At 33.7% G+C, this 26,300-nt stretch overlaps 1 protein-coding gene across 1 annotated transcript in view; it reads left to right on the forward strand.

Annotated features, from left to right (window-relative positions):
• The window catches only part of LOC118743833 (5-hydroxytryptamine receptor 2B-like), a 74,893-nt gene extending 48,874 nt beyond the window's left edge, over positions 1-26,019 (forward strand). The window contains exons 2-5 of the mRNA XM_036476596.1: positions 11,858-12,731; positions 25,310-25,443; positions 25,831-25,940; positions 25,986-26,019. Of these exons, the coding sequence (XP_036332489.1) occupies positions 12,212-12,731; positions 25,310-25,443; positions 25,831-25,940; positions 25,986-26,019 (798 nt within the window). The 5' untranslated portion in view covers positions 11,858-12,211. The remainder of the gene's footprint in view (positions 1-11,857; positions 12,732-25,309; positions 25,444-25,830; positions 25,941-25,985) is intronic.
• Positions 26,020-26,300: the final 281 nt, after the last annotated feature.

Genomic DNA, 26,300 nt, shown 5'->3' on the forward strand with positions numbered 1-26,300 from the left:
TTGCGACCAGCACAATAAGCGATAACAACAACAATCATTAAGATGGCTCACAGCAAGTCGCGTAGACATAACAGCCATAAACTGCAAGTCAATCGTGAATTCATAGACTGTGACCAAAGGGAGCAATGCGTATGAGAAAGCAAGCGCGAGGATTGAAGCGAATAGCGAGGGTAAAGATTGCGATTTAGATAGAACGAACAGCCATATTTGAGAAAAAGGTAGAATGTCTGCTATTGAGGGGTTTTGCGACCGCTAGGTCACGAGCACAAACAAACGTAAACGTAAACACAAAAAATTTAAATAGAAATATAGAACTTGTGTAGCTAATACATGCATATACGTATACGTAGAAATTGGCACATAAATATGTACACTCCACTTCACTTGAATAGGTATAAGTATTTTTTACATTGAACCCCTGCTCTTTTTATTTAGAGCAAGTTATTTTTGAGAATAATTATCGAGCAACAAGCGCTATTAGCTTAATATTGTTCATTCTCAAAATTATATAAAGGAGTATTTTCTCTCTTTTTTCCTACTTTCTGATGGTGACCTGTGTAGTTACAAGAAAATTACTAGCCTAGATACACTGAGATAAAAATCAACCCAAAAATTGGTTAATATTACCAAATTCAAAATTGAAAAGGAATCAACGTGATTTGGTTGGTATTTTCAACAATTATTTGGTAATATTAACCACAATTCATGTTTGTTTGAATGCGTTTATGTTCTGCACTTCACAGATGCTTTTTCATTATTCGGAGACACAAAACAAAAATTGTTATCATCATCACAGCAAACATCTCTACACACTCAGCAACAGCCGCTTTATAAATTTGTCTTCAAATGTTCAACTTGAATCAATTTTCTTCGTCGTTTGATTTGGTTCTGCACTTCATAGAGGCTTTTTCGTAATTAAGAAAAAACAAAAACAGAAAAATAATAATAAAAATTATGTATCGCGAATGCCGCCCTATTGCTGGAATCCAACAAATAACAGCAAGCACCTCTTCTCGTTCAGCCAGTGCCATACATACGAATTTATTCTCACATGTTACTAGGAAGCTTAAATCTCAAGATATACGGGATGTTGATACGCAAACCTCACCAAGGAGAGGCTTAAAATTCCTGCAGACATTTTGATGGGTCATTGCATAAGCAAGGGATCTGCTCAAGTGTATCGCTTTTGTGACTGCGCCAAAGAGACCTCATTACACCTCCTCCTACACTGTGCGGTGCATGGGGTATATGTATATGGCCAAGAGTGGAGCAAATACACTCCCTACCCCTGGAACAAATTCTAAAATTTATAGAAGCTTTAGTGTAAAATGCAGTATTGTTATTAGCTTAGGGCACAATATATCTGCTTACTCTATTTATATCTCTATCTATCTAAGATGGACTCTTTCTCAATCGTGTTTTTTTCAAGCAACATCAGCTACGTGTCTGCTACTATTTCGACTCTTATCTTCATGCAAGCATACATACTTGGTAAGATATCAAGATTGGAAACATGCCGAATTTATTATTCCATAAGTTAAGAAATCTACTTTGGCAGAAACTTTCGAGTGTAAGTTTCAAGGCAGGAAAATTGGAAAAAACGGTATCCCTGCCCTTTCTCCCAGATATGTACACTGGTATACAAGCGGTACAAGGATGAACATCGACATCATTCCCAGTTTGGATGTACCAAAACCTCCTACCATAAATTTCCCCTAAATTTCAATACTTGCTTCGAACTGTGGGTCCAACGTTTCTTTTCCGTTTTCAGGAAGAAGTGATTGCTTCGCTGCTTAGAAAAAAAAAACCCACAATTATGGAGCGGTTTTTGTTGATTCTATAAATACCTTATCTATCCTTCTAAGGCTGCCAGTTAACCGTAAAATAGCTTAATTCGAAAAATTTACTTTAAGTAGCCAGCGCTTCTCTTAACTTAAAGCAGATTACTTTTAGTTGCCGTTCAAAGGAAAAACCTATACCACCCACTACAGTTAAAAAACTGAATATAGGTACCTAGTATCCCGATTTCAAACTACGATTTCTAAGAATATAATTGAATTGACTTTCCTCAAACGCAAATCGTGTTTAGTTTATATATATGTATTTTTATTTTGTTAAGAACCCGATTACAAAGTACGAAATATCCTTGAAAATAAAGGTTGAAGTTCTTTATGTCAGTTAGCTTAATTTCTATCCGACTGAGTTCCAATTTAATTAAAATAAAATCTGAATTTTTTAATATTAACATTTTATGTGTGTTAAAGAGATACGTGTATAGCCTTCACAACTTTTTAAGTATTAAGATAAATATATTTCGAGTCATCTATAATTATTATTCAAAGACTTGCATTATAAAAGTCCTTTCATAATAATTATCAGAGAGATAAATAGTTTTAAGTCTTCAAAGACTTTTATTTAAAGGCTTATACTATAGAAGTTTTTTCATAATAATTATGAGCGCGAAAAAAATTTTAATAATAAGTTTATAAATTTTAAGTTAATATAACTGTATAACAAGCTACGAACTGCTCCGCAGGATAGAGGCGGGTCAAAAGTTGGAATATTGTTTAGCTCCACTAACATTAAAGGTTATTCTTTTCAAGAGGTTAGGGCAACCAACTGATCCATTCAAGAGGTTGGCAACGAAAGAGCAAGCAAGATAAGAAAATCTGCTACGTAGGATTTGTGAATCAAGAAACGCACAAGTGATTTGAGGGAATAGGTTCACCAAAAATTCAATGAACGTAAAGCAAATTTTTTAATTTTTCGGTATCCGTTCTAAACGCATAATATGACAATTGTGATATGGTATCCAAATGAAAAACGCACACTCTTACTAGAGTAAATATAAAGCATCTTCTAAGTGTACGCCATAATAGTTCATCATTTGATTAACGAGACTAGAATAAACCTTTTCCAATGCATAAAAAGTACAGATATAGGTGCAAAGAAAAAATTTGCCATTACAATGAAAGGCGGTGTATATCCATATGTACATTATACTCGCAAGCATTTTAAGCCGCAACGAGCTCGCACTCACTACACATATGTTTCCATTTACATCTATTTATTTATACTCTCCATGTTTACCTTGCTGCAAGCGTCGTCTAGCCATTTTATGATTCTTCTCACTCCAATGCTTGCACACCTAAGAAATTCTTACGCACTTTTGCTTCGCGTGGCTTTTGTCAGCGCTATACGCTCGGCCAGTATTTACACTTAAATTTTAACACTGCACGGTTTTCCTTTGGCATTTCCCTCGCGTTTGTGCTAAATATATTTCCTGTGTTTAGAAAAATCCTCTTAGATTTCCTTACCGGCTTAGATTTGCCGCTTGAAAAAAAGAGAGGAAATCATGAAAAAATTACGTAGACGCAATAGGGATACAATCTTCTGTATCTTACTTATTTTGTAGTAAATCTAAGTGAAAATATACAACGCAGTACGAATGAAATCCCTACTTAGGTATGCTAGGGGACAAAGTGAAACAGCAAATGAAAAACGTAGCATAGCAACCAAACAAAGAGGAGTTGTAGTTGATGATAGTACATGGTGCAGGTGCAGGTGCTCGGAACTTGTGTTGAAAAAGTGAGATTGCTTAGGATGGCAACTGTGCAGAGTAAATAGAAAAGTAGCAATAGTAACTGCTGGTTTTCTAAAAGTAAGTTGCAACTATTCATACATACACAAATTTATATATGCTTATGTAAACTGAGTAGTAGATATATGAAATATTTTTTCTGGATGTATTTACAGCAATTTTCCAGCATACAAGCTCAAGTACGTTGACAAAAAAATCGCAAGAAAATACAACTAGAGCTGGTTCTTATATAAATTGGCTAGGTGGTTCGAAATTACTCTTCGATCTTTAGTCCAATGCTATGCGAAGCGCAATGTTAATATATTGTACACCTGGGCATACGTAACACTCGAAGCTCAGCTATAGCAATGCTTGTTAATGTAGCGTGTCACCCAGCTACAAGCTGTGGCGACTGAGTATTTGCTTGAATATGTACATTAGGGTGGTCCAAAAATGCATATGGGGGGGTTTGAGTAAAGTCGGAATTTTTGTGCTCTACCCCCATTCTTTTATTTTGAAATAAAAAAAATATTTGGAGGTCGATCAAAGCGCTAAAAGTTTTCTATGCATTTTATATGGGGAAAAAAACTTTTCGCAGAAATGGTATAGAATTCTTGAAAATCAATATTTTTTGATCGGAAAACTCTGTTTCTCTTCAGGAGATTCCCAATAATAATACCCAATTATTTATTTAACCATTTTTTCTTAGTAACTCTAGATTCACCAAAGCTATTGGTAGTTGCCAGAAAATGCAAATGGGGGGGATAAATAAAAAATCTATGATATAAACCATATAAATCAAAGTTTCACACTTTATAAATACAAAGTTCACAAAAATTCAACAAATGTCCATCCAAATTTCAAAATTTTTATTCAGAATTTCTCAAACACATCATTTTTTATTTTCTTAAAAATTTGTTTTTGATTACTAGATAAAAAAGGCAACTTTTTCCAATAGGTTAGATATAGAAATATATATTTGTATGAATAACATATGGCGCTGCATTACCCACAATACTGAGCCTTCTTATTTTCAGAAGAAAAAAATTCTTACTACTTTGGAGGCATTTTAGCGGATATCTAACCTATTGGAAAAAGTTCCCTTTTTTATCTAGTACTCACAAACAAATTTTCAAGGAAATCAAAAATGTTGTTTTTGAGAAATTCAGTCTTTTAATTTTTCCAAAAATGGCCGCCATTTTGTCAATTTTCAAAAACACTTCTACAATCAAACAACCGAATTGCAAAATATTGATTTTTAAAAAAACTTGAAAGATTAAAAAAAAAATTGCCAGCCGTTTTTCTCTATACCCCACTTTGCCCTACAATTTTTTTCAGATGCTCGTAGCTTAGCGAAATTTTATTTCACAAAACAAAAAAATACGCGTCTCTTTATTTGTCCCAAAAAAACATGAAAAGTCGTATTATACTTGATTTTGAATTTTGAACCCATTCACCCTGCATGAATTGAAATAGAATCAGCCTTATGTAGATTGTTTCTTATGTATATCTTCTTCTTCTTTATTGGCGCTGTAATCGCCTAAGCGATTTTGACCAAGCCCAAAACAGCACACCAGTCATTTCTCTTCTGGTCTTTCCCACGCAGAGGGGACCTTCCTCGCACATGATGAGTAACATTCAGCATAAGTGCTGATGTATGCACCATAGAAATTCCTCGCCGCCGTACGTGAATAGCCCGGCTAGCAGGTCGTCATCTCCAGCAGCTTTGACAGATTTCAGCTGCGTTATCGCTATTCGTACCTCGTCATAGTCAGGCGGTGGGACATCGACTCCATCGTCATTGACTAGGGGCTCGAGTTGAACTTCTCCACTACTTTCAGTGCTGCTGCCATTCACTATGGTCTAGAAGTGCTCCCTCCATAATTTAAGTTCATTCTGGTCATCGGTCACTAAGTCGCCATTGTTGTTCTAACAGGAGTTCGCCCTGGTCTTGAAACCTTCCGTAACTCGCCTAACTCTCTGGTGAAATTTTCGGGCATTTTTCCTGTCGATTAGCATCTCGTACTCTTCGCACTCACGCAGTTATTTCGGCCTCTCTCTTCTTATTGCAAAAAATATGTCTCGCTTCCTTCTTCAGCTCCCTATAACGGTCCCACATGACTCGCATAGCGCCCGACCGCAGCGTGGCTTTCTCTGCAGCTTCTTAACACTCCTCATCGTACCAGTTGTTTTTTCGGGCTCGCTGAAATGCGTCTACTTCTTCGGCGGCAAACATTCTTAGAAAAGCTCTTCACCATATATCTGGGGATATGAGCTCTAGAGAGTGGGGGTATGTATGCACTTCTCTCCGCTCGGTTAAAGTGTATATTAAAGTAAACGGATTATAAAAATGCCATTGAAAATTTATTTGAAATAAAACTAGTTTAATTTAGAAGTAAATTTGTTTGATACTTGTTTACCAGCATGCCCAGAGCAACGAGTAGAAAAGCCATTTTTTTTTCGTTTTTATTTTTCAATGGAATTTTGTACAAAATAATACCACCAACATCTGAGCTTGTAATAACTACTATAAATGATTACAAAGCTCTTGTTGCAAGTTCACTTGTTCGCGACTAAGATGTGCAGGCAATCAAACTCGCATGCTGTGACACAGCAAGCAAAAGGTTAAAGGGCCACAGAGGATTTCTCCTTCGTTGCATTGCTGAAAAGAACACCAACGCAATTCTACACAAATTAGTGTGCATGTGTAGTTAGTATAAATACATGTTAGTACTTACATACGTAGGTACATGTGTGCGGGCATGTGAAAACTTTAATACGCAATAGAGATGCCACGTAAATTCAAGTTGTTAGTAAAAAGTACGCTTTAAATCTTTGAGTTTTTGCACAAAAAATTTTAGTATAAATAGAAAAATAAGAAACTTGGTACTACGTACATATTTAGTTGTCGATGCTGAGAGAAAATTTACGCACAAGTACATATCTGTGTACGTTTGCAGAGGGAAGTATGTAGGTGGTGTCAAATTTTACATATGCACATATCGTTACCTTAATATAGAAAGGCCCTATCTCACATCGTCGCTGAAATACATACCTAAAGACGTAACTAAGTAAAAATCCAACATTCTCTTTTTGATTGAGTATGATGCATTTCAACGAATTATAAGTCCCAATATCATTTTAAGCTATACAAAATTTTCGCCAGTTACGGCTTTTTTGCATTTCAGCGACTGCATGAGTTAGGGTCTTTCTATATTAAGGTAACGATATGTACATTTCGGTAAAGAAAAAAATATCTACTTCATTTTCTTGTAGGAAGAATATTTTAGGTCAATACAGAAGAGCGTCGTTATCCAAGGTAAGCCTTTTGAGTTTACATAGTATTCAGAAATATTCACCTTTGCCTTCTTCAGTGTTGCGTAAATAAAATTTAACAGCATCTGCACTTATGAGTTGCATCTCAAGGAAAAAAAGTCAATCGTTTAATTTTATTATTTTCCATTTTGCGTAACTACTATGTATAACTTGACATCAATCACTATTTGATCAAAGTAAAACTTTAGTAACTATTTTCTTTTCCTCAAAGTGAGCGAACTGGTTCTAAAGCCCTTTTCCTCCCAATATTGAATGTTTTTAGTTGTCACGTTTTCCAGCATAAATATGTACGCACGTTATTTCTTTGATTAAGCGAAATTCTTTACACAATATGCCTTATTTGGCAAACCCTATCAATCGAGTCAGTATACTGTGCCGACGGCTTGATTATATGAAAAACAAACAACACCACTGCCGGAAATAATAGAGAAGGGACCGCAAATAATAATTATTTTCAAAATTACAAGTCAAAAACTCAGTCGGAAATAATTCGTATTTTTAACATTTGTATAACGCAATGTGATGCTTATTAGCCAAGGAATGTAAATCCTATATGATTTATTTATTTTTTTGTTTAGTTTTTTTTTGAAAAAAGTCACCAATTAATCTTTATTTTTTACAGATATTTTTTCAGTCAAAAGTAAAAGTTAAAACTTGACTTTTATTTTTTCGGTCAAAAATAAAAGTTAAAAATTTACTTTTATTTTCTCGTTCAATTATAAAAGTTAAGTCTGACAATACAATATGCTTTAATACAAAATGCACACCCTTTCAATAGCAGTTTTCTATCTTCTGTAAATACATTAAGTTTCCGTAATTTAAGCTTTAAGTTATTCACCTTTTTACAGGAGTGATTCAGAATTTAACAATTAATTTTAGCTGCCAAGTTCTGCTACAACAAATTGTATCACAAATCGCTAAGAATACTTTGTGCTGAGAAGGCGCGTTCTACACTGACTCGTGTCGCTGGCACTTGATGTATAATACATCTCTACAGATCTCTTAGTCGCGGATATATAAATTTTTTACTCTCCCAGTAATCCATAAGGTCCGTATCAACATCAATGCGCTTCTACATTTCCATAAATGTTTTTCGAACGTAATTTTCGGAAAAAAATAAAAGTCAAACCGACCGGTTTAATCTGAGATTTCTTTAATTTTTAATTTTTTTTTTTGCTCTAAAAATATTTACAAATTTTATCAACTAAATTAAAAGAATGAGATATTTAAATGTATTTTCAAATCGGTCTAGCTCACTTAAATGTTAATATTTTGGCAAAAGTTTTAAAATATTAGGGAAATAAATACACAAAATTATGAATTCTATGCAGTAAAAATGTCTCAAAAATCAATAGTGCGGGGCACATAAAGGAAAACTTCAGAAGTTGATATCCGCTGAGCTATTCAGTCTAAAGCGGTCAAATCTACCATCCACAAACAGATTCCCTCTTTTTAGTGTGTCGAGATATGTAGAATGCGATGTTTGTTAGTCAAAAAATGTCGCTGTTTTTCGATTTCCTACTAAGCTGAAGGCATTATTGGTTAGTTAGTTCTTGACGTATCCTAGGTTGACAAAGTCCTTCACGGCTCCAAAATTGTATCAGTGACGCTTGTCCCAATAAGCAAGGGCTCTTTGTGCGTGTTGCTAAAATTTACTTTGGCTTGTCTTCTTTTACCGCCAGACTCTTTTATATCTTTCTTTTGGCTGGAAAATTCTACGCATATGGCCCTGGTGTTGAGGACGACGTTTCCAATATAATCTTTAATATCGGTATTAGTTCCTCTTCGATTTCTTTGCTTAATTACAGTTCTGACTCAAACCATTCTAAACTTAAACTTATGGAATTTTCTTTAATCACTGTACTGCAACCCATAACTGCGTCACTGTTAATCCTACTATCATCAAAGTTGCAACGACGACGTTTGCTCTCTTTAGGAGTGTGTGTTTCACATAAAAAGAGCAAGCAATATGCATTCGGGATATTAAAATGCCACCCCGCGGTGCAACGCAACAAGATGTTATAAATAAATACCTACACCATAAATTGCTATACATCATCATATGTACATACGTGTGTATGTGCTATTTCTTACAGTCAATCTATTGCAATAGAGTTGAAGGCTTACACTGAGCCAAAAGCAATATGGTTTTCTTTCAACCAAGTTATTGTTTGGTTTCAAAGTTCAAAACCCGTCCGAGGCAACATGTTAAAATGATAACAAAAACTTATTTTGTGTCTCCGAACTATGAAAAAGCATCTGTGAAGTGCAGAATATACATAAGTGTATTCAAACGAAAAAAACGGCAAACGAAAATGTGTTTAATGTAAACAAAAGTGTGGTTAATATCCTCAAATCATTGTTAAGCATAAATATCAACAATGGCATTGTTATTATTTATCAAAAATCACTTTGATTCCTTTTCAAGTTTGGTTTTGGTAATATTAACCCATTTGTTGTTGACTTATTTCTCAGCGTAATAAATTTTTTTCTTTCATTACATTTGTGATATTTCTTATTCGGTTTTCTTTACGTAATTTCCCATGTAGGTAATCTTTCGTGGCATGACGGATATGATATGACTAGAGTACATGCATTTTTATGTGATTCTTTATGTACTTTACATATGGTTGTACACTAGACTGGTTCGCGAAAAAAGGTTTGCAATTACCCCCTCATTTGAAAGCATTTTGGTGTCATGAACATATTCATTCTTAGCGGGCGCCGTAAAAAGGCCTAAATCCAAGTTTCCTGCTAACTTGTTTAATTATGACTCGAATTCAGTTTGCGATTACTTGCCGCGGTCAGCCTTAATTACGCACATGCCATGGCAAAAAAGTTTTTTCTAATAGCGGTCGCCCCTCGGAAGGCAATGGCAAACCTTCGAGTGTATTTCTGCCATGAAAAACAGCTTCTCATAAAAATAGAATAGCCGTTCGGAGTCGGCGTAAGACTGTACTTTCTATAACTTTAAATTTATGCAAGATTTTTTTTTCACTGCCACATTACAAAGGTTTAGAGCCGTTCAAGGGCCAAACTCAATTGAAATGACATAGATATGCTGATTTAAACATTTTCCCTTTTTATTCAGTTTGTAATAGACCGCATCCATTCCAAATCATGCAGGCAGTCCGATGGTATATAGAGAATTAACATCGGTATAAATATGTTTTTCTGCTTGAGCAATAAATGGGCACGTATTTTTTTTTTTAAGTTCATGTCAGTACTTTTGCATTTTTTACAAATTTTTTAAGATTTCTTAAAAAAATAATTTGGTGGCAATTTTTGTTTAAACCTTGTAATTTCCTTAATTTTTTGGCTGCTGCAAAGGCTATTGTAACTTATCTTTTGTACTTTTTTAAAATTGTTCAATAAAAGTGAAAAATGTTGATGAACGATAACAACAATAAGATTTTATGAAATAACAAGAAATCTTTTTTCTCAAAGAGACCAACTTTTATTTTCTTCAAATTTAAAGAGTTTATAGGTGTCTATATGTACTACTTACGGTAAAAATGTCGTATGATATTTTTTCGTTTCTTAGGAGAAAACAAATTATTTTAATTTTTTCTTTACGTATATAAAAAGCAGCAACGCTACGTCATATATACAAATAACAGCAACAATGTGCATAGGTTTGTGTGTGTGAAATACGGAATTGACAGTTTAGTCGTTCTCTTTAGTCAACTTAATTTCCTAACGCCCTGTCAAAATCGGATTTTTCAACCGCTCCGAGTTTTTACCGCGTTATTTCGGTATACTTCATTAAAATTGTATGGGCATGAGAAAATTAATATGGGTCATCTTTTTTAGAGCAATAGAAACCAGATCAACAATTTCTAAATTTTTTGTCTGTCTGTATGTTTGTACGCCCATTACACAGATTTATTTTTAGAGGTTTAACTTAAATTATAGACAAAAAAAAAATTTGTGTTGCCACCTGTTTGAAAATTTCAGTTTAAATAAATTTATAAGATAAAGGAAATATTGGAATATGACTGTCCAAAGAAAGATGTTTAAGAAGACGCCCCGCGGAAAGTATTTTTGTTGTAGGTTGCCATATTTATGAAATTTTTAATTTAATTTACTTGACAAGATAATTAAAATTTTGCAGTGTTGGTACAAACTAGAGAGGTTTAGGCAAGTTTGCTACCAAATATATTTGTAGGAAGGTTGCAAGCTGTTTCAAAAATTGCATTAAATTAAATTGTTAAAAAAAAAGAAAATATTCAAATACAGGTATCAAACTAAAGAGGGTTTCGAAATTTTACTCCCGAAAAATCCTATGTCATCCATTTTTTTTTTCTTTTTTTTGGACTTCTCAAGAGTCATATAACAAAGCATTTTAAAGCAATAAGTTGGTGGAACTTTAAAACATAATCTATCCAGGCTAACGCATCCTACGACATCTCGTCTGGAGTTTTTTACGGACTCTGCATTACTTAAAACCATCCAGAGGTGCTAGGTGATACTTACCATTGGCTACAGTGTCCACTCACCATTTTTTTTATCGAACAAATACTTTTTTATACAAACAGCAAACAACCTGGTCGCCCCTCCCATCGAGTTCCTCACAAACTCATGGACTTATCTAATAGTTCCTATACATCGCTTACTGGCTTTTCTTCTTTCAGGCTTTCTATTTTCAGTGTTTTCTTCATAAAATGTGGAGATAAGTTTTTATTTCAAAGGAGTAAGCTATTTCTGTTTGATAGAAGTAGGAAAGTCATTAAAGTAAAACAACACCAGCTATCTCTAAAGTTTTCAAATTTTACCATCAATCAACTTTTTGAGTAGCTCAAGCCAACAAATGAATGGAAAAGAACTCAGTAGTCCAGGTAAAAGAATCAAGATTCTGAGCATATCATAAAACTACCTGTATACTTTCCGTCAAAGAATTTCTTGCTTACATTCATAACCTTCCCTTGCTATCCATTACAGATGCTGTCCGTTGAAAATCACCCAACGGCAAAGCTTGTCGTCGTCGGCGCAAACAAGAGCCAAGGGACGAAAAATATTCGATATCAATAAACTGGCACATAAAATAAGAAGCTGAGCAAACAGACAGCAAGAGCAACAACACCAACTACTTATATATGTATACTACTAGATACGACTAAAAACACCAAAAATACACAACAACATTAATAGCAATACTAGTGAAACACCATTTCTCTTACTACTAAAAATCAAATACAAGCAAAAACAAGTCTACTCCGAATTCAATCGATACCATCAGACATCATCAAGAGCACCAATACTACCTCTCCGCCTACGCTAGAGATTTACAACAATATGTTGGGTGATATAATTTCACCGTCAATCGCCACTTGGAGTACAACGCAAAACTTTTACACTGACCTGGATGTTGACATGCCTTTGATGCATGGTGGCGCCGCCACCGACTTGAATGTACCGCTCCTACCAACCTATAATACATACAACACAGCGTATAGTAATGCTACATCGATGTTGTTCGACGTAAACGAAACGAGCGCATATCAAATTGTATTGAATGGCACCAGCGGCAATATTAGCAGCAGCAGCAGCAACAACAACATCTTGCTGGGTGTCGGTGATGAGAGTAGCAACAACAGTGGTTTCATTATATTCAACAGCACTGGCGTTGGCCCAAATGGGAGCAGCAATATTATCGATGTTCTTATAGGTGAACATAATGAGTTTGATGATCAGCAATTGGATGACATCATTGGTGGCGGTGGCGGCGGCGGCACAAAGGATCCGACGGTCGCGTTGGTGAAAATGATTGTCATGTCCATTGTGCTAGGCTTGCTCATATTCATAACCATAATAGGTGAGTGTGTACAGCGAGTAAAAGTTTGAGTTAATTATGTTAGTATGTGTTGTTGCATGTTTATGTTGTGGTGAAAATTATTTACGATGATATAGTACATATATTAGGTGATATATGTAAAAAGAAGAGCACCAAAGGAATTTGTTCATAAGGTAGTTAAGTACTTGTATCTGTAGAGCTTAAGGACATTTATGTAGCACGGGCCCTATCCACCTTTAGCCCTTAAAAATTTCGCGGATCAGGTGAGGTCCAACATAGTCTACTGCAACAAGGCAGCAATCACACAGACCTCTCTAAATTTTATACAGCGTCGCTGGTACTATGTGACATTCACAGCATATGGACAGATGCTGAGACCGAATTTTTATCGAAGGCGGAAAAACCTGTACAACTGCTTTCAACTTACGGAGCAATTAGCGTCTGCTTATTTCTCCTAAAAGTCATGGAGAAAATCTTAGGCCACGCTTCTATACCTCACACTGGTTGTAACCAAAACATCGACTACTCCGCCACTATACCCAGGCTCTTCAAGACGAACATCCCGTCAAGAAGAGAATGGCAAACACCAAAACCATGGAGAATGTTAGAAATAAATTTTTACACGGATGAATCTAAGCTGGATAGCAGGGTTGGCTTCCGAGTTTTTTCTAAAGAATTAGAAATTTTCCGTTCGAATTCCGAACCACTGCAGGGTTTATTAGACAAAAATTCTGGCTATAAAAGAGGTGGCTGATTACTTTAATATACATTCCGTAACAAAGGCTATGATTAATATCTTCTCGGATAGTCAGACGGTCATCAAATAAATGAACGTGGTAATACTGAAGTAAAAAATTTAACAGGAAAGCCTAGCAGCCCTAAATGATATTAGCACCATCTCCAAGGTCACCCTCATATGGGTCCCGGGTCATAGAGATATTGCAAGAAATTGCATAGCCGATGAGCTGTTTAGCCAGGAAAGGTACCAATCATCCACTGAGTGAAAAGAGAGGTAAGATCAAGAATAAGAAATAACATTATTCAAGAGCCCAAAGGATTATGCTTAGACGAGGGCACTTGTACAGCAACTAGTCTTCTATGGTCACAAATTTATATGAGAAACACCGAAGAACTGCTCAGCCTATAAAGGGAGGACATTTCTATGTTCATAAATTGTGTAACCGGTCATTGGCTATTTGGCAGGCTTGCTTCAAGACTAAGAAAATTCTCCCATGACTATTGCGGAAGTAGCAGAGATGAGTAGAAGAAGAAGAAGAAAGAAATTACCACTTCTTCTGTTGCTGTCCAGCTTTAGCTAAGAGTAGAGCGGTCTTCCTGGGCAGGAACTTTTTCAACTCTCTTGCGTAACTATCCGGCGTAGAAAACAAAAGCAATTCTGCGCTCAACAAGAGCTTCAAAAGCGGCTATTTCTAAGTTTTTGGCCCATAATATCATCGATAAAGGTAGGGATAAAGGAAAGAAAGTTGTGTCAAAATATGGCGACAAATTTTTTTGTCAAAATATGACATAATGAAAACCAGCCTTTATTCACACATACAGTTTAGTGTCTAGGATGTCTTCAAATTTCATATTTTCTTTAGATGAGAACTATAGCTATTTGACCCATATTCGCTTTTTGATTTCTGGAAATATATTTAAAATGCTTTCGAAGTTACTTCCTGCAATTCCTGATTATTTTCTCTAGACTTGCTGCACCTATCGAAAGGAATCGGATAAATAAGCAGACTTTTCCCGTTGTTTTATTAAAAGCTGGATAAAGAAGTATACTTCGCAAAGTGGGTTTTGTGTCTTTTTCGCCAATATTTTTCAGTAGCCAAAATTAGACAAATAAACGCTTCTCCGATCCCCATTAGATTATATGTAGTCTATAGATATAGGCTCAGTTAAAAAAAAAACATCCATCTTTTGTATACATGTTTTAAAAACATTTATTAAAAAAAACTACAAATGAATGATGTAACTTTTTTAAGTACAATCTGTCTCATTTAGGTACATTTATTTTATGATATTAGGTACAATCTCAAATTTCCATTTTTCAACCCTGTAAAGTACCCTTAACGTTCTAGCAACTGGAGATTTTAATATTTCTAGACTGGGTGACAAGTCATGAGAACCATTATGCCAATCAACCGGCGAACCGCACGGCAAATTTATTCATATTCCCAAGGTCTTTTGTGGGCAGACCAAAGTATACACAAGGACTTAGTCGTGTGTCCTGTCCATCTCAAGAAGCTGCAAGGAAAATCCAAAATTTAGGCAGTCAGGTCCTTCAAACTCTTCCTCAGGACTTCAACGGACATTTTTGCCCACGTTACCATGTCAGTACAACGATAATTTTAGGCACGAGCGCCTGCCGTTTCTGTGAGCAGGACTACTTCGCGGTATAGTACTGATTTTTTTCTATATATAAATATATATCTAAAAGCCCATGGAAGTGCTAGTCTTGTAGATAAAAAGCGTTCAGCGCTGAATATTTTTTAAAAGTCTGGACGTATAAGTGTCCCGATTTTTCATATTTGTACCGACTAAGCCCAATTTTTAAGGTTTTCTTTTCTAATTTAATTTGTCTTCTTTTGTCAATATTTTAATTTTTGTTCTAACGGCATACAAATTGCTCAAAGAGTTTTTGGGAAGTGATGCTGGAGTGACAGTCCTTGGCACTCCCCTATGTAAGTTAGGGCGGAGTAATTTGTTCGGAGCAAAATTTTCGAAGAAAGTGTATAGCAAATTCAAATTCTAAGATTAATTTTAAGTAAAAATGGCGAACAAATTATAGACCAAGCATTTCCTTTTACCCTCCCAATTTTAAATAGAAAAAGCAGTATATTGTAACTATTTTAGTCGAAATTTATTTTTCATTGTATCAAAAAATTTAACACATACATATGTAATTTTCTATTTTCTCGGTCTTGCGAAGTAGTTTTTTAAATGTGAAGAACGCACAAAATTTTATAGAAAAAAAATATTTTGAATATGACATACACTTTTTTCCAAATTAAATTACTCCGCCCTAATTTACATACATAAATTTGGGTTATTCCGGTTACGTAGACCCGACTGTCGTGGGAACGTTGTCAAACTGCTACTCGCGCTATATTAAGGTCTCATCATGCATACTTCGCATAACTTCGCACAACCACTGGTACTACTCCAGTTGAAATTTAATGCAATTATAAAAAATTATATTAATTTCCTCAAAAAATTCATGGATATGAAAAATATAAGCTTCAAATATATTGTACAGGGTGGGACAAATAAGACCAACCACAGGAAACCTATGGGCCTGCTGCGTGAAATTGGTAGGTCTCATTTCGCCCACCCTGTATGTGTACATTCTTGCGATAATTTTTATAGTTTTTTCTCTTCGCTTTATTTCAAATACAACTGTGATAAAAACAAATTTGTATTTTCGGATTCAATGCTTTAGAAATGTCCCGCTTTTTGTCCACAGAAATCTGGTCACCTTAACTATCATGAATTAATTCACCCCTACAAGGTCATGAGCTTAGTTACATAGTTACGTATACAAGTATAAAATAAAAGACGCATAAACTATTTTAAACAATAATAAAATGCATCGATGAGTTTATTGCGTTTTATTTAACTATGTACATTTTCTAAGAAAGTAGTGTACATTTTTACTAGCTCTTCCACTGCCCTTGGTAGTTTTTTTTTAAAAAAAGCACAAATACAATATCACTTTACCGGCACTAGAAGCTTTTTATGGTACATTCATAGGTATTTATGTATGTATTATACACACTTCTTTACAAATAAATAGTACATAGCAAAATATTTTCATTCGAAATTCGCAGTTATTGATTTTGGTCAAATCCTATATTACCAGCACATTCTGGATGTGATGATTTGATAAACTCCAAATTGATTTTAGACCCATAGTTTTTTCAGCAAAATTGCTCAGAATTACACTTAGAATCCTACTATATGCGCATAGTCAAAAAAATTTACCCACCCTAATGTGCCAACATATTTGTAGTTTTTACATGTACATATTTGTATTTTTTAATTACGAAGGAGCCGGGCATTTTTGTATTGCATGAATATACAACCAAATTTCAAAGAAATATACATAAATATGTCCAATTTAGGCTAGCCTGCTTCAGTTACTCGCATTCCATGGCGTATGAGTTATCTACGAACATCAGTATTTAGTTCGATCGAAATAGAAACTTTAAGAGCCGTTTTCTCGAGGGCCTATTAAATTTATATTTCCTTTAAAACTATCTACTGCTTTATCCATCACATGCATATAACGGCCCTAAGTTGCCGAACTTTTCTCTTTATTAACTTATTGTTACGCTTTTAAGGAAAAATATCGTTGGGATATGCCAAATAGTTAGTCATTTGATTTTAAACGCTTTCAATTCCAAATTCATATTACCCATCTTAAGCGTATGTATATGTTAAATACGACTGCGAACTATGATGGCTATATTAAAATTATACCTTTCGTTGTATGGTCCAACAAGTAAGCAAGTGTAAAATATATAATATATAAATAAGCTAGCGGGTGTGCAAAAACTTTGGGTGAAAAACGCCCGAATATAAGCCAGTCTTATATATTTTTACAAACATGCAATAAGGTGACTTTTAATTCTATTTTTTTTTTTTTGTTTTTTACAAATAATGATAATTTTGCGCTTACGCTTTTGTGTTTGGCCGAGCTTCTCCTCCACTTTATGGTGTGCGTAATGATCTTATAACCTTAATATTGAGACCTACGATTTTATGCCGCCCCCCGAAAAGAAATGGGATTTTTATGAGAAGCTTTTTCATTGCAGAAGTTCAGTCGGGCGTTTTCCATTTCCTACCGAGTGGCAACCGCTGTTAGAAAAAACTGTTTCTATTTTAGATGTTGCTCGGAAGAGATAATGCACCCAGGTCCTATGGAATGGTACCACGCTATTCTAGCTTTTTAGTTATTGAGTTTAACAATTATTCCATTTTCATTTCAAAGTCTCATTCGGATAGCGTACTGTGAGTACCATAATTCAGCAGAATCTTTACTTAAAGGTTTTACTTTTTTCCACTCAAATCGATCGATTATAACATAGCATTTTACCCCCACCTTAATTTCCATATTTGGGTTAGTACACCGGGGCGTATGATGAATGCAATGTTGAGTGAACTTTGTAAGTAACTCTTTAAGTACCCAACTCACTCTCACATCTGACTTTTCCGATAACAAATGAACAAATTTCAAAACTTTTAAATTTGTTTCTTGACTTTTATGATTTGCGTCTAAATCTGGCTGTTCGTACTTTTTTCAGAGAATTCGCTTTTACCTCTGCATGTACTAAAGTAAGATTTACAGTTCATATCCGAGACATACGTTGCATGTCCTTTAATAATAATTGCCTGCACTCAAACGTACATATAACTTTCTTAACCGTAGCTCGTAAATTTTTATGCAACAGGATACAAAAAGAAAGAACAATAAAAATCTAAAACAAAGCCATTGGGTATATGAAAAAGGAAAACGTAACAAAAAGTTAAGAACGCAACTTAGAAGAAGAATAGCAGTAAATTTAGCAACAATGTAGTTTTTTAAGAGACTGCTTGGAAAACATCATACATACATATGTATAGGTACGTAGGTATTCATATACGGTATATATGTACTACATACATAAAGTATACATGAATACCTATGATGTGTGCAATGTAAGGTTTATCAACCAAGTGAAATAGCAACTTAAAATATTTTGTATCAAACAAAGGCTTTCTCAAAACTATGTATGTAAATATGTACAGAATTATTTGCACAAGTACATACAGGGTTAATTGAAGAGTAGGGAATAGATAAACAAATAATTTTCAATCAGAAAACAAAACTAATTTTCTTTTTTAAACACTTAAATCTAAAAGGGACAAAAAACATATAAAAATAAGAAAATTTAACTAAGTTGCTTAAAATTAGATTGAATTAAAAAATTACACAGTTTTTAAAGCAATAAAATCTAAAAAATAAAAAAAGTTTTTCTAAAAATTTAATGAAATTTAAAATAAAATGTTTCTTTTAAAACAATTAATTCTAAAAATTAAAATAAAAAATATCATTAAAAACTAAAACAAAACCAAATAACTTCCTAAAAATTGAATGAAATTGAAAAATTAAAGAACATTAAATTTTAAAAATTTCAAAAAGTTTATAGAAAATAAGTTCCAAAATATTAAATGAAACTAAAAATAAGATGTTTTTAAAACAACAAGCTACAATTTAATAAAAAAATAACATTAAAAAAAAGTAAATAAAAAGGAAGGAAGAAAAAATATAACTTTCTAAATGCTATTTGTAATTAAAAAAAGTAAATGAAAAATTATATATTTTTTTAACAGTAAAATCTAAAAACTAAAATAAAATTATATACAAAAAAGAAAACAAATTTAATTAAAAAAGACGAAAAAATTTGCTCCCATGGGACTCGAACTCGAAACTCTCGAATGACACGCCGGTGATTTTCTCACTTGGCCATTGCGTCCGTTGGATCAGCGCTGGTGCTTTCTATCAAAAGAGCTTTCCACCATGAAGGTTGGTAAGCGAGCTTTTTTTGTAAGACTTACATACGTGCCAGAATAAACAAAATCGTTCAAGCTATCTTATAAAAGGCTTTCAGCTATTTATCTTAGCGAGAATTGCCTGGCTAATCTTCTCCGAAAATCGGTGCTTAGCCCGTTTTTTTAATTCAGTATCAATATAAAAGTATAGTGAACATTTATGAGAAATTTACGTGCTCATATTGATGCCTCCAAACTTAGGCTTAGTCAGACTTTGCATATTATGTTTTGGAGGCGTCGATGTATACTATACATGTTTTGGTATTTTTATATTTAATTGTAATTTTTGAACAAATTTTTTATTTTTTTCGCTTCAACATCCAAATACCTTTTGAATGATATCCGATCGGTCATTCTTCAAGACGCACCCTGTAGATATACATATGTATGTACATTAGACTGCATCACTCCCCATACAAAAAAAAAAAATTGGTACTGTGTTTCCATTGGAATTGTAGAATCTATTATACTTTAAGACTTGCACCAAAATATTTCGGAAAAATATTAAGATTTACGTGGGCTGCACCGATTTAAAAATAGCTCCAAAACTGGAGTTTTTTGTGAATCAAAATAGCTAAAAAAATGTGCATAAAAATATTTAAAAAAAAAAATTTTAAAATTGTCAACGGAATCGTAATAATGAGATATTTGATGTTGTTTTTTCAAAGATTGGTATAAGAAAAATTTGAAAAAACTGCACCTATGCTATTCCAATTAGACATGTAAGGTATCATTGGAAAGGTATTTTCTCACCCTTTTCATTTCATTGCAAATAATCTCATTCAGAGGATGAGAGAGAAATGTAGGATGAACGATCTTCATTCCAAGTGAATTAGGATCTGTTGGTATTTGAAAAAAAATATTGGGACGTGAATGATTTTGTTTTTTGCACAGAAATAAAAAAAGTGAGAAAATGGCTTTCTACTGCGACCCCAAAAATCTAAATAAGAATAGTTTTGGCCCAGTTATTCAAGTTCTTCGTAAATCAATCTTTGAAAAAGTTTAAAAAACAACATCAAAAATCTCATTACTACGATTCCTTTGAATCCGTTTTGTCATACATATTAGGGGATTTTTTTATAAGTTCTTTAAGAAACTATTTTTATTCATTTTTGGAGGTATTTTCAAATCCGTCCAGCTCACGTAAATCTTAATATTTTGCCGAAATATTTTGGTGGACGTCCTCAAATATAACAAATTATGTAATCCCGGCGCAAAAATCGCAACTGTTTTTGGTGATGCAGTGTAATGTACATATGTATGTATGCTTACAAATTTGTCGTTAGCAAGGTTAAGCTTCCATCAACTAAATGAAAACGAAAGTTTGCTCAGCGTCAGACCAATACTCAATTACACAGTTATTTACGAGCATGCGATGTGTAGGTAGGTGTGTGTGTGTATGTGAAAGCGTGGTGCATACAAAAGTGTCATTTGCATATAAACTTTAAGGTTTTGTGTTTTGTTTTCCCTGTAGCACTTACCTGTACATATATATACGCACATATGTACAGATGTATGTATGTGTATAAGTTTAGGTGTATGTGTTTATGCGAGCAAGTGAAAAGGCGTTGACAGCAAATGCTTTTCATATTTCGCATGTGTGTATGTGTGTGTGTGTATGTGTGTGTGTGTGTGTGTGTGTGATGTCCTGACAATAACACTAGCTGCAGGCTGCAATAAATACACATTCGGGATCGTTTATGTACACATGTGCACACTTGCAATGGTGGCGTGTGGCATGTGGTATGCGGAATGTGGCATTTGACATAGTCGTATTACTGAGACTGCATGATGTTGTTGCATGGTGTTGACTTGAGTTGAACGAAAAGTCATTAAGTGCACCAAGGTATACTTTGAGTGCATAAGCATTGACAAAAACAAACTATTTGTCGTTGATTTACACTCACTCACATACTCGCATGCAAGTAAATAAATATGCGATGCACAATGAGAAGAGCATACAAAAAAAAATTGAAAATCTGGGGGTGTAAGTGTAAGTCAGTGAATCTAGTTGCACTAAGAGTGTATAAACTGGCTTTGTATGGTAAGAAGAAAGAGTATTCATTGCCACATTTGCATTTGCATTTACTGTTGGATGTGCACAGCACTGCGCTCACAATTTTTGGTAACACTTTTTTTTACTTATTTATATTATTTCACTCTTAAGCTTAAAGTGAATACATACATACAAATATATGTGCATACATACATACTCACAGCAATGACATTCACAATCAATTTCCTTAGCCGGCAACCATGGCAAAGTTCATGGCTTTTTCATATAAAAAGTGTTTACTGACCCTGGCGTAAGGTTAAGTGCGAGTAGCGATGGAAACGAAAAAACACCCAAAAATTTGTGCGCTGCTTTTGGCGCTCATAATATTTGGAAGCAAAGATAAAATTCATATTTCGAATAGTATATAGTTAGGTACCTACATATGTACATATATGTACATGCTTGTAAACTATGTACATATATTAATGTTTGTACTCATAGCGTCACTAAATTTGTTGAATTGCGAAAATTGATTTTTCTTTACGTCGAAATTCTGCTCATCAATGCAATGTTATTATTTTTTGTGTATTTTTTCTTTCAAATATATTTCTTTGTTTTTTTTGTTGCCAAGGCAGGTAAAAACGATATTTGAGTAGGACAATAAATAAATAAGTGTTTGAAATAGAGTGTGGGCCGGGTATTTAATATGACACCTACTTACAAAGTAGTCTCCTTGTCACATTAACACTTCAGATTGGCTGCACCGATTTGGTTCGTTTTCCTATTTTAATATTTTGAGTGAATAGCTTTCCAGGAGGCGCTTGAATTGAATTAATGCAAAATTAATCTTATGTATGCTTTCTGCTAAGTACCAAGTATCAAGTAAAAGCTGCCTTAGCATTCTGTGTCCATAAGAGGGCAACTGATTTCCATTGTCGCATATGAAAAATATGAATTTAAAGGAAAAAAGGCTCTAGACTTCCGTAGCCGAGTAGGTAGAGATGTCGGCTATAAATTCTGTGTATCGCAGGTTCAAATGCCGGCACATGCAGTATTTAATATTAAAAAATAAATAAATTTTTAAATACAAAATTTATAAGTTTCATATGAAATTTTAATTTGTAAACGCTTGTCAATAGCATTTTCAATATTGATAGTTTATCAAGAAAAGAGCTTTTGATTTCTGTGCTGGAATTCCAATTCTTGATAAATAATAAAAATGTGGCATATGCACAGAATCACAGAATCCGCCTGTAACAATATTTATATTGAAATAATTTTCGTGAAATATTTATGCATACAGCATCGTAGGTTCACAAAAGAGCTTTTTCAGATAAAGGAAAAAAAAGTCATTCATATTTGTAGGGCATATTTGGTTCGGTGAGACCAATTTCAATTGAATAAATAATTGAAAACTACGACAAAGAAGTGTGCTAAAGACACATACGTTTTTCTTTAACGCGTATTATTCATCAAAGGAGCTTCCGAGGGCATGTAATACCGTAAACTGCGGTATGGTTTTATAGGAGACCCAGATTATTAATTATATCATGATTTAATCTTGGTCCGTATATTGCGGATCTGTACATAATTTTTCTGGATGAGCTCATTTTCCTAGAATATTTTCAATTTAAGCTTGCATTGCGAATGAAAAAAATGCATACTTTGACATGAAACATACATACTCATATGCCATATCCGAGTGTGTACGAGTACGGCCACGTACGATATGACGAAACACTTCTAAAGCATCGAACATACAATTTTGTTTTTAGAATAAAGAGACATAACATCTTGTAATACAGTTTTATTTAAGGCAAAACAAAGAAAACAAATTTGAATAGCGATCTCAAAAATATATACACACAACACATATATACGGTGGCGAGAATGTAAATAGGGAAAAGCAATTTTAGCAAGTTTTGGCTAATTTTCTATATTAAAAATGTGTATGACTTTTTTTTTGAAAATATTTTGAAAATATAGCTTACTAATAACTGAAAAACCTATAAAGGAAGATTTCAAACTTTGTAGAACATTTACAAAAATACGAAGAATTTCGACAAATGTTGATCAAAATTTTTAAAATGTTTAATCAAATTTTAGTTTAACAAAGTGCAACCTCGAAGTAGCTTGGGGTTACCGTTGATTTGTGGCAATTTTTTGTTCGCGCATTTCCTTCCCTTCAAAGTACGTTCGAAAATTTTTTGTATAGTGCAAATGGCCAACACCTTCCACAAAAAAATTTACCAAATTTGCACTTTGTTTTACTAGAATTGAATGGGCTACAAAACTGCGTACTCAGAAAGTTTATAAAGATATATTTAAAAAGCTCCAAATTTTGATAAAACTTTTTTTTTTTTATTTAAATGGTTTTTGGTATATAACGAGCTACACTTTCATAAAAAAATAATAAACATTAAATAATCAAAAGGGGAATTGCCAAGAAATGCCATTTCAATTTTCGTCATTGTATCAACATCTTATATTTTTTTATAATTTCACAAAATTCAATTAGAATCGTTTCATTAAAAAAAAAACTTAACAAAAATTTATAAGAACCTCAAAAAAATTGTGGATCTGAATGGTGACAGCAATATAGCGAGGGTACCAGTTTGACAGAATAAAACATAACCAAAAGCCCATAGAAAATAAGGATGATGGCTATGTTTGTGGCTCCCCTATATTCTATGTTCTTTGTGATAACGAAAGTGCTAACACGTTTGTACGAAAAATTTTTTTTTTTTTTGAGCCAGAGTACAGGAAGATTCTTGTTAAATTAATAAATAAAACACTGAAAATCGGGACCTAATCGGTACAAATATGAAAAAGCGGAACACTTGCACGTCCCGACTTTTAAAAAATATTCCGCCGGACAAGTTTCTAAAAATCGGTACTGTCCCGCCAAAATCGGTACGAAGGGTCACCGTCTTCTTCTTGACCATACTTCATCAAAATAAATTATTGCATACTTTCGTTCATATTTCATTATTATATCTTTCTTAGCATGATTTCTTTCTGATTTAATACAAATATAAACATTTTCTTAAAAGCTGTTGTTTTTTTTATTTCATTTCATATTAAAATTTGAATTTTACGTTTCATAAAAAAGGAAATTATTTTGATCTAGAAAACCGGTATACATAAACAGATACGGAGTGCAGTGTTATCAGTGGGATATATTTTTTAAGTCTTTAAGGAATTTCATTTTGGAATTTATATTAGAAGTCTTTTCATAATAATTATGAGTAAGAAAAAATTTTGTATGTCTTTAGATTCTTCCCGACATACTCCCACGCTGGTCCCGAGAAAGTTCTCGCCTGAACCCGAACTTTCTCCGAGCTGGTTCTGAGCTAGCCCCTAACTAATCCCAAAAATTTTTCTCGCCCATAAATATTATTAAAAAACCTGTATAAAATAAGCTTCAAAATAAAAGTATTTGAATACTTACAAATATACCCCTAACTTTGTATCGATATTTACAATTTTTCATAATACTCACATTTTTATGTCACATATGTATATATGTATATATTAATAGCTAAACTAATATTTCTCTCATATTATTCTTATCTCTTTTAAATGCTACGGATAATTTAACAATATTGCATTGTTGCAACACAAATAACTGCAATAAAAAACCAAATTAAATAAACTCTCGCACAAAAACCATAACGTCACTTTCACTGCTCTAACTGCTGCGAAAATTCCCACAAACAAAATTAAAATGCATAAAAATGTTATACAATAAATTTTACCGCGCTACGTTAATCCAACTTAAACTGAAAAAAAAAATAAAAAAAATACATTTTCCTTTTTTGCCTACCTAAATAAAAAACATGCAACAAATAAAACAAATTCAAAATTATGCTGACAAAAAAACATAAAATTAAATGCAAATGATAAACTTTCGGCACGCACATTGGATGACAACGTCAACGTTGTATAACTGCAAAACCAAACAAACAAACAAAAAATGAACGAAATAAAACTCCTGCAACAGGCAACGTTTTTGTAATTGCGGCAATTATACTCGAGCGAAACCTACAGAATGTGGCTAATTATTTGGTGGTATCGCTGGCGCTGGCTGATTTATTGGTGGCGTGTCTGGTGATGCCGCTCGGCGCGGTTTACGAGGTAAGTGTGGCGAAAAGCTCCCATCAATTGTTATCACCTAGTAACTAGCAAAAAAAGAAAAGAAAAAAATAAATAAATCAAAAGCAAACAAGTTTAAAAAAAAACGCATACTCGTAGTAAAAACGGAAAAGTTTTGAATAAAAAATATTACAGTATGCACTTTATTGTCAACTAATTTGTTGCATGAGCGAGATAGGTAATTCATGCGGAATTCTGTTTTTTTCGTTCGTAGTTTAAAACATTTTCAATTAAAAAATGTAACAAATGCTTATAAAACAATTCGGTTTGCAATGCACCGCACCCTTCCCGCGGCGATATAAACGGGAAATGTGCGTTATTTTTTTTTTTAATTTTGTATTAATGTTTGCAATTTTTCTTTTCACATAGATAAGCGAGGGTTGGATACTTGGCCCGGAGCTGTGCGACATTTGGACATCGTGCGATGTGCTCTGCTGTACGGCGTCCATATTGCATCTGGTGGCGATAGCAGCTGACAGGTGAGTTGTTTTGTCAATTTTTGTTTACATAAATTTGTCTTAAAGGATAACAGTATGCAATGAAAAATTTATTCTCTGATGAGAATCTTGAAAATAAATACTTATTGGTCATTTCCACGCGAAGTGCTGTTTTGCAGGCTCCCCGTTTTAGATTTTTTATGGTGGTAAAAACGAAAAAATAAAAACAGCATTATACGACGAATTTTTGCCCGCAAAGTATTATCAGCAGAAGCATGGCATTCTGCCATAATATTTATTGTCCCTCTGGACTTACCATACTGTTACTTTTTTTTAATTTTGCCGTTATACTAATAACATCAGTGGTTTTGCTTGCTTGAAGAACACTGCAATTAATGAGCG

This window comes from Rhagoletis pomonella, unplaced genomic scaffold (assembly GCF_013731165.1).
Source record: "Rhagoletis pomonella isolate Grant_MI unplaced genomic scaffold, Rhpom_1.0 Rhpom_scaffold_00007, whole genome shotgun sequence".
Classification (NCBI taxonomy): Eukaryota; Metazoa; Arthropoda; class Insecta; order Diptera; family Tephritidae; genus Rhagoletis; species Rhagoletis pomonella.